This window comes from Trifolium pratense, linkage group LG2 (assembly GCF_020283565.1).
Source record: "Trifolium pratense cultivar HEN17-A07 linkage group LG2, ARS_RC_1.1, whole genome shotgun sequence".
NCBI classification, from domain to species: Eukaryota; Viridiplantae; Streptophyta; class Magnoliopsida; order Fabales; family Fabaceae; genus Trifolium; species Trifolium pratense.
The window spans coordinates 3,801,007-3,811,560 of NC_060060.1; the positions used below are offsets into that span (position 1 = coordinate 3,801,007).

Sequence of the window (10,554 nt, forward strand, 5' to 3'; positions counted from 1 at the left end):
AGGGTGTCTTCCTAATTATGGGATTACGAGGAAAACCTCGGTTGGGCAGGGTTTTGTTCCTATGGGATTAGGAAGAAGATTCGATTAGGTGTAATTTTGTTTTGTGGCGTTTATTTTTGGTGTTCGCATATATATGGCGATGTGGTTATGTAATTTCTTATTTGCCAGTCTTTGTTCATCTTGTACAGAGACCTTGCTATTAATATATTTGTCGTTAAAGTAAAAATATCTAGTAAAAAAGCATAAACTAACAAATATTGCCATTATGCAATTTATTTAGTTTATGATAACTACTGCCATAAATCTTTAAAAAAAACGATTATCCTATTTTAATATTAAATTATTGATAAACAATCCCCAATTTCCAATTAAGAAAATACATAGGCTATAAATTTCTAATTAATCAAATTAGAACTTAGCACTTGCAAACAATTGCTCCAAAGTGTGCTGCTTCTTTTTTTATATTATCATTAAGTATAATCAATTATTAGCATAACAGAATATGCTTCATATTTCTTAGAAATAATCGACTAATTAGAGAGTTGTTTAATCATTTTCATATTAAGATTAAATAAATAAAAATCTTAGACATAAGTTTGACTTGATCAGCAGGTGTAGTGTAGGGCATATGGTAAATTGGTGATTGTGTCCAAAATGAAGATGTCATTGCACAGTCCTCTTCTGCCACGTGGAAGCTAATTGGGTAATCAAATGCATCCATTTCACTAGAAGCCTAAAATAAAATCCTACCTATTTTTTCCGGCATAGAACTAATCTCACGGGGACAGAAACATGCTTTATTTATATCGCGATCCATAACTGCTCCCCCGTCAAGTTAAACCATAACTCTAATATCACATTTTAGAGAGTTCAAAAGAAAACTAAAAGCATCTTTAATAGTGATACCACTTTGAATTTCATAAATTACTAATAAGTGACTCATATAATATCATGTAATACTTTTATAATTCATACATATTTTGCTCCAATGATACAAAATTATGCAACTCATATAGATATAGAAAATATTTAATATATTCACTAAATAAGATAATATTAAATTGATGATACGCTACATTAAATAAGGTATACTTGAATAATTTTTTAAATATTTACTTTGATACGTTATATAATTGTTCCAATAATTAAAAATAAATAAGATATGAATCATTAGTTTATGAAACTCCCTTCGATATTTCATTGAAAATGCTCTAATAAAGTAATAATCACTACCATAAGTATTAACACCACAAACATCAATTAAGCACCATTTGTGGTATGTAGCAAATTATTGCATGAATTAAATGCCTAAAGAAACAACCTACTAAAAGTTAATGGTAAAACTAATTTAATGTCACTATTTTGTTTTAATTGATTTTAATTGATTTTGCCTACATAAGCAATAACGGTGATTTGTGATAGAGCCTATCTTGATGCATGAGGAAGCTTCCTCAAAAGGTACTTGGTAAGTATAAAAAAAATAAATAAATATTGTTAAGTATTTGAATCTCAAGCCCTGCCTCAGTATCATTCTCTGTAATTCCATGAACTGGCCTTTAGATAATGCACAAATATTTTTGGAATTAACCATGTTTCGGTATTGGACACGTGTTGGTGTCAAACACGGACATGTCATTTTTTTTTTTTGAATTCCTTCTTATCAATTTTTCAAACTATCATTTCTTCATACAAACAATTTCGTGCTCTCAAATTTTTCAAATGACAACGTTTCTTAAACCTCAAATTCAGATACACTATATAGTGATGAAACTATAAGCATCAAATTGAAACATAACTGTCAATGATGATGAGATAACTTTTTGTGAAAATTACTTTAATAAATATAAAAATTCTTTCAATGCATGTTCAACATCTAAATATACTTCGATAAGTTTTTTTTTTTTTTTTAATATACTTCTAAGTTGTAAAATGAATGAAAATAAAAAAGTACTTTCATTATATATAAATTAGATATTACAAAACAAAATGTTACTAATTTAGGGGTCAAATCGCAGACCTTCTATATGAAAGTCTTTCGGCATCTCTTAACTCAACAACGAAACTATCTACTTGACTCAATAATTCTTGATAGTTCCAAAATGAATGAACTAAAATACTTTCATTAGAAATTAGATATTACAAAAACAAGTGTTACAAATTAGATAATTGCTTAGCAATTTAACAAACATTAAGCATAAAACATTATACTAATTAAATGAACCACTTTCAAGTAAGTTAACAAAACAAATTGGAGGAAGATCAAGTGAATTCCAAAGGAAAATATCACTATCATTCCTAGACAAAGATGAAGACTCCAACTCAATTGAACTTTGATTATTTTCTTCATCTTTCTCATCTTTCTTCTTCTCAACTTTATTCTTGCTACATGCTTCCTTGAGATTGTTCAATTGATCAGAAATATTGTTTCCTTGAGATTCAAGTTTCAACTTCAAGCATTCAGGTATTCCATTGAATGCATAAAGAGAAGCTGAAAATTTTCTTTCATATTTCATTCTTTTCATAACAGCTCTAATCATTGAAGGTTCATCACAAAAACTTTCTGTCTCCATTTGCTCTTCCATTTCTTCAGCAATTTCAAAAGGTGAATAGTAACTAGTTGGAGCAATATCGTCGAGGAATCGAAAATCAGGAACATCATTATTGACTTCTTCTTCACTATCTTCTGAATTACTATCACCACCACTTGAAGTTTGTGTCACATTGTTTGATTTAGATTCCACATTCATTTCATCTTCCTTGTTGCAACCATTGTTTTCGGTTAAACATGACTCGAAACTACTCGAAATGTAATCGAGTTGTGCAGTGTCATTGATGATATCATTGTTGATTGTTGTATAATCTACATGATCATTAAGGAAATCGGTGAATTGATCAATTGAAAAATCTTTTGATCCTGCTTCATAAGTCTCCACTTGTTGGATCTCCTGATGATCCTGAGCATTGACTCGTTGTTGCTCCTGACGCTCCCCTGAACTCCCCAACAAGGAAGTAAATTTCGACGAAGAAAAGGATGAACAGGAGTTATTCATATTCATATTCCTTTCTTTAAGTCTTTGAAGTAGAAGATTAGTGATCTTTGAAGAAAGAGCAGGACTAGTTGAAGATTGAGAACAAGGCCAAAAATTTGTTCGAGTATTTGCGCCGCGAAGCAAACAAGCAGCTTCATCATAAGCTCTTGCAGCTTCTTCAGCTGTATCAAAAGTTCCTAACCAAACTCTTATCTTTTGAATGGTATCTTTAATTTCAGCAACCCATCTACCCGATGGCCTTTGTCGAACACCGACAAATCTCTTTCGGACTCGCCTTGCTCCACCAAGTGATGCAGCTTCTTTCATCATTTCATCCCAAACCATGCTTCCTTCTTCAACTACTTCAGAAACCTTTCTCTTTCTTGCCATTATGTTAACTCTTTTAAGCTCTTAGAGTGATGTATGTTTTTTTAAGGTATTGAAGATTTGAAGTTTGGTTTTGTGGTTTATGTTTGAGTTGGTTTTGTGCTTTTATATATGTAAGGGAGAGTGAACTAATTGAGTTTTTAAGTTGAATAAGTCATAAGTGATTAATTTTATTCTTTTGTTTGTTTATAATTTAGGCTGCTATATCTAAACATTTGGCAGTTACTTAGTCTTTGTAATTGGTGAAGATTATTTGACTTGGACAAAGGGTTAGTACATAGATTTCTGGTGTGTGATTTTATATATGTGAAGAGAATAACTTCATCATATTCATTAGTGTGTATTAATCATGAATTGGTCATTGCTAATTCTTTTAATCTTACAAACTAAATATGTGTGATCTATGGTCTTTTCCTAATTTTAATTTTGGGTTACATATTTTGTTTTCTTCTCTTTCAAAACTTGGTATCCGTCTCAAGGACCGATTAATTCGAGGGGACTAATTCCACCACCCACTTGCAGGAGCCCCATTTAAAGTCATAATTTTTTTTTCTTATGAATCAGTCCACCGAAATTGGCACAAAAGAGAATCGAATCTGAGAGGTTCAGAGGAGCATACTCCAAGATCCCAAACCAACATCACTAGACCAACCAAGTGGGTTCATTACAAGAAAATCTTTTATGTTTACTCTTCAGTTTAGTGTTTTTGATTAAATTTTCATCAATTACCGGTCCCTGAAATCAAAAGTAGGAGACTAAAAAGTTTTTTTTATCTTAACCCTTCAATATTTAGGGAAAGAGGATTCTGAAAATCAGGGGTTCAACCGAAAGGTATATAAAAGTTAGTAAAAAATTATCCTAAACAATTTTTCTTTAACTGAAATTCATTAAACACTTGAGTATAACCTTGGAAGAGTCTATTTATTTTGAGATTAACTAAGTGATTAATAAAATAAAATAATTTAGAGATTAATCTTATTGAGTTCTATGTGAAGTAGAAGGTAATTGATGGATACTTTTGTAGGAAATAACTAACAAAGATATTTTATTAGAACTAAACATATTTATCCCTTTTAATTACCCTTATTCTATTCTTATCATTTTGTCCAAGGAGATGTTAAGACTTAAGACACAATACGTTATATGTGTTATCAGTAAAGACACTAAATAAAACAAGAATGGGGCCTAAACCTATGGGCTACTAGCAGGAACTAGACTGCTTAACTAGCTTCACTTGATGTTTGGATTTTACCTTATATATAATCTATTATTGCCTGTATTAAACTTGTTGCATTTTATGGATTTAATCCAGGGAAAAGAAAGAAAGTAAAAAACAAAAACTACATCTACATGGAAGATATTTACTATGACTCATATTTGTTGGAAAATCGATAATAGTTTCGAGCATCGCGAGTGGAGTTGAAAGTATAACGAGCATAGCAGAGTGAAGGGGTATAATTGTAATATAAATTTATTATCAGAATACAATTTGTATAATGTAATTCTAAGTATGATAGATGTAGACACAATTGATCGAATTTGTGATCAATCGTCGAGTTATTTTGCGAGTTTAGTTATATGTTTTTTTTTTAGAGTTGAGTTTGTTGTTTAAAAAGAAGATAGAGTGAGATCAACCTTGGTTAATGTAATTGAAGCTCTTAAATACTTGAGTTTTTGGATCAACTTTATGTTAATATGGATTAGCTTTTACCTTATGAGAGCATTCCAATCAAAATAAGTTTATACTACTTAGGAAAAAGTCATTCAAACTTATAGATAATAATTGAAAAGTTAAACGAGTTGCTGTAAAAAGTTGAGATGTATAAACTAATTTTAATTTATACAAAAAGTTTTTTTTTTTTGTTGTTATTTACAAATTCATTGCCATTTTTTTCAAAATTAAAATAGTTTATAGAATTATAAGCGTAAAAAGTAAATAAGTGTTAAACTTTCTTAAAGAATTAAGTCTCACTCATGCAAGGAAATCTCAACACCTAACTCACTTAAAAATACGTGTTACACATTACTATATAAAGACACAAAAACTCATTGAACTATCCTATGTGGGACTTGTTATCATTTTGAAATATAAGAAAAAACACTAAAAAAGCATAGGGTGTGTGGCAATCTCATATTTCAAAAATTCAAAAGAAATTGAAACAAAAATGACATCATGCCAACAAAACAAATCTTCAGTTATTAACAGTTAAGATAAGTCACTTTTCACCCCAAAACAAAGTTTATAATCAACCATAAACACATAAAAAATGTAAGTAATATTTTGTGTTCATCATTAATGATAAGTTTAAGAAATACGATTCCTCCAATGCCCCATGTCCCACCATAGACATCATGCCAAAGTTCAACCTACTTAAATAATATCATTTTCTTCAAAAACTTTTTAGAATTTCGTCATCAAACTTTCGTTCATGAATAAGTCATATGGTTATAGAATAATTTAATGTGCAAACTTTTTATGGAATTTTCGTCATTAATCGACCATAGATGGTGACATTTCTGGATCAACATAATAATCATTATTTTATTTTTGGTACAATAATTAAATTTTATATTGTGAAATAATGATTATTAATATTGATTATTAAATTTTACATATCAGTAAAAAAAAAAACTTTACACAAGATTTTCTTTATTAATTCTCAACATAATTAAGCAAAAATTCGAGATTACTTGGATGAGATGGTAAAAAGTCTCTTCAAGTTCAACTAGAGATTATAAGTTCAAATTCAATCGTAAGAAATAATGTAGTTGTGTCGTCAAACCTCTTCGAGAAAGAGTTTTGCTTTGCCATCTATTGTGGTCTTATCCAGTTTGGGAGATTCGTTTGTGTGATTACTTGTAGAGATACGCGATTCATAAAAATTAAAAAAATTAAAAAATTAAGCCCATTTAAACATTTTTACTTTAAAATTTTGTTATTTTCATTAAAACAGCATTTATTTTCCATTTGGAGTCGTTTTAATTGTTTAGTTGGACTTTAAGGAATCAAATATTTTCTTTGATAAAAACAAACGAAAACCTCTGAAGAAGCATGATTGTAGTATTTTATAGATTTTTTTAATAACAATGACAAAAATAATAGTAGGATATGAATAAACAAAAATAAATGATGGTGACTTGTGAAAAAATGAATCGTACTGCACATTGTTACTTGAAATGAGACGCAAAACCAATTAAATTAAATAATGAGGTTAAGATGAGACAAACTTGGCCTTTTTGGTGTTTACTAGTATTTATTTTATTATAACATTGATATCAACTAATAATACCATTGCCTCCATTTTTTTTCTAACTAATAATACATCACCAAAAGAAGAACTATATTTTTGGTTCAAAAAAATTAAGCAGCCAAGTTTACAAGAGAAAATTTCAAAGGAACAAGTTTTTAAGTTTTCTTACTATATTTTCCGTCAAAAAAAAAAAAAGTTTTCTTACTAAATTCTGTCCAAAAAATAGTTATCTTAATATAGAGTACAATTAGAGCTGTCAAATATGGTCCAACCTCTAAAACTTCATTTATTAAACAACTTCATTTCAGATGTTGGATACTTTTTTAGATCAATCTTTTTGTGGGCATAGATTAGAGAGATTAAGATTCCATTTATTTGGAAACAAGTTTTTTTTTTCTGTGAAAAAACTTTTAAATTTCTTGGTGTTTTCTTTTTTAGAAGAAAATATAATTTCTAGAAAAAGAAAAATTATTTATTGGTGAAAAAGGCATGTGGGCCGAATTTAGTTTTGGAGCTTAAAAGCATAGATATCGGTCGTTGCATTGCCAACATGTAACCACACTTGTCAAAGAACTATGGATAATTTAATGCATAAGTCGTGGCTTTGCTCAACTATGGGCAGTGATGTCTGTCACTTTTTTTAAATTTTTTTTACAAAAGTACTCGGTATATTGTGAAATTTGTGGGATCATGTTAAAATTTTAGATGAGTGGTATGAATATTTAGAAAATATAGTTGAGTGGTTTAAACAATTAGAAAATGTGAACTGTGAAGTAATATAATATATTATATGAAATTCATTTATACCACCCACATGAGTGACATAGGTGTGGCCGTGTGGGTGTTCTAAGTGGATGGGTTCTTAAATATTGTGAACTTTTAAATATCTCAAATACATAAGTTTGGGTCAAATTTTAAAAGGTCTATAAATTGTCAATTATAAATACAGATAGAGAAAGTTGTCTAACAATTAACAAGCTGTTTACCACAAAATTATTATTTATCAAGTGCCTAATTTTTTATCCCAAAAAAGTTCCTAGTTTAGTTTTTAGAATGTCAAGATTGGGATTTAAGTGATAGTAAAAAAATATTAATAAATTGTGAATTAAGTAAATATTAGGTTCAATGGGCTTTTGTCTATTGCTGTAAATAGAGTTACTCACAGTCATGGGCCATAGGCTTGTAGCTCCTTGCTATTTATACCCTTGAAAATGACTTTCCAAACATGTAACATTAATTGATTTATTTTATCTTCATAAAACACAAACTTAAGTGTACAATGGCTAAAAGAAAAACAAATGGAGAAGTACTAATAATTTTTAAGAATTAATGAAAACAAAATCCCAATCACATTAACTGTTTAAGGATGGATGGCTCTGCCATTTGTAATTGTATAAAACCATAGCTTTGCAATTGCTTTTAAGGATTAATAATAATTTTTTATCTTTTAAATTGTCATAGCCAACCTCAATAGGTGCATATATATAAAAACACCATTTTGAAGACTCTTAGAAGATTAAAATATATTTTCGAAAAATTAAGTTCCAATTTATTTTCCACAACTTCTAGAATCTGAATTTTTTTATGCCACAATGAAAATCAAATAAAAATAAGAAAGAAAACTAAGGTATATAATATAGTCTATGGAGTCTACTACCAAAGAAGTAGACAAATTCCTTCAAATAATGACAAATTTTGCCTTTATGTCCTTCATTAGTTTATTTAGTTTTCATGATATCATCCCTTTGACATTAATTAACACATCTCTCCCTACATATAAGCAATCTATTTTTTTATTTTTGTTTTCACCACCAGTTTAATCTAGTCCGGGAGTCAGTTCTGACATCAAGTGGTTCCAGCTCCCTCCCGATAGTAGTTGCGGGGGATCGAACCGCGGTCCTCCCTATCAAGTTCAGCGTCAATCACCACTGAACCGACTAACGATTGGTTATAAGCAATCTATTTTGTAACCATAATATTGATCATTAGTCTTAATCACAAAAAGGTGTTTATGATGATACAAGTAAGAAAATAATTGAAGGAATCAATTAATTTTCAAATGCTATTAGAACTATTCTTGCCAACAACTCCCTCAAAAGAGTGTGCTTTCTTCTCTCTTATTTTATATTTCTACTATGAAATTATACATATGCCACAAGTCACACATATAAATAAGTAAATTATTTATGACTTTTACATATAGTATTGGTTTCATTTTGTTGTAAATGTGATGCAAGTATATGATGTCAAAACTCACATTAAAAGAGAGATGTTGTTGGATTCAAGTGGGACGAGTTAATTAATCTCACATTAACCATGAATTATTAGATCTTGTGTTATGGGATTGCGGTAAAATTTGAACAAGGAGATGAAAATGACATGATGGTTATACTATACAAATAAATTTTAAAGTGTGCGTAGACATACAAAGTTTTATGTTTGATCCTTTCCGCTAATTTATTCGAGCCAGATACAAATTGATAATTTGGCATATTCTCTCCGGGATATACTTTGAAATTTTTGACATGAATTATACACTCATGTCAAATGTATCTTTCAACAATATATAGTTTATAGAATAAAAGATAGTTCAATTACTCTTGTGATAATGTTTTAAAATTTTAGGTGAAAATGGGATGTATCGATATTTTGGTGTCGCAAATCACTAGTTTGTTGATTTGAACACTTTTTAGCTGACGACATGGTTCCAAAAGGTAGAAAGTCATGAATTTAGCAACATCTATTATCCTTCTTCCACGGGGAAACCTTCTAACAAATCAATTGTCTCAACTTTACTAGAAATTAATAAAAACTAAAATATACATAGAACATGTATATTCAAACTTTATAAATATAGTTTCAGTTAAGCATCTTAAGGAATCATATTTGAAATATTGTTAAAAACAGGGGAGACATGAGTCATGTTTTTTTATTTTCATAATTTTCTTTTAATTTTTTTTTATAATTGACATGAGTCATGTTTTGTGCTTGATTAAAATAAGTTTTGTATGTAATTCATATGATGCTATAGATGAAAACGATTTTCTATTTCGTGAGCTTAGTTCAGTTTATCAGCGCCATTTCATTATATATGCAGAGGATCATAGTTCGAACCCTGATAATCTCACTTATTCACCTGAAAAAAAGTGGAATTTTCTTGAAACTATGCTACTTGACAAAAAACAAAAAGAAAACAATTTTTTATTTGTCTATTTCACAAAATAAAATATGGACACGATATTATTTGGACTTCGTGTGAGCTATAACGATTTTGTCCTTTGTAAAAGACATCTCGATGGATTGAAAAGTGTGAGTGTCGTGTTGTATATAAGTTATTCTTAACCACAATTCTCAAACAACACGCAATTTTTAAATGTACATGAATAGTTGCCCTCGGTCGAGATTAACAGACATGTAGCGTATGCCCCTTCTTTACCACACCACATTCTAAGGTATTATCCATTATTGATAAATAGAGAGACTAAGGCATCATATTAGCTTCTATGGTTTTTTTTTGTTGTTACATTCTATGATTATCTCTTTGTTAACAACTACCACACACACTTTTAAAATAATAATCCTACTGCGTATTTTTTAAGCTTAATAATGAGCATATACCCCAATCAGCAAAAAATGTGCATGACATGTTATAAGACTAAAAAAATAGAAAAAATAGTAAGAGCTATAAATTTTCATTTAATATTTGAACTTAAAAAATTGCAAACAATTTCTCCATTGTGTGCTACCTTCTTTTTTATATTCTCATAAGTAGAATCAAATGTTAGCATAACAGAATATACTTCATCTATGAATGACCAATCAAAGAGTTGTTTATTAATTTTTATTATAAAAATGAGAAGAAAAATCTGAGATATAAAATTGACTCT

At 29.2% G+C, this 10,554-nt stretch overlaps 1 protein-coding gene across 1 annotated transcript; it reads right to left on the minus strand.

The window, feature by feature from the left end:
* Positions 1–2,085: 2,085 nt before the first annotated feature.
* Positions 2,086–3,445, minus strand: LOC123905697 (ethylene-responsive transcription factor ERN2-like). The gene has a single exon (XM_045955402.1). The coding sequence runs from the start codon at positions 3,417–3,419 to the stop codon at positions 2,208–2,210; it is 1,212 nt and encodes a 403-aa protein (XP_045811358.1). The 5' UTR covers positions 3,420–3,445; the 3' UTR covers positions 2,086–2,207.
* Positions 3,446–10,554: the final 7,109 nt, after the last annotated feature.

Excerpts from the sequence above, each read along its gene's own strand:
- LOC123905697 (XM_045955402.1), bottom strand. The coding sequence starts at position 3,419 with ATGGCAAGAAAGAGAAAGGTTTCTGAAGTAGTTGAAGAAGGAAGCATG.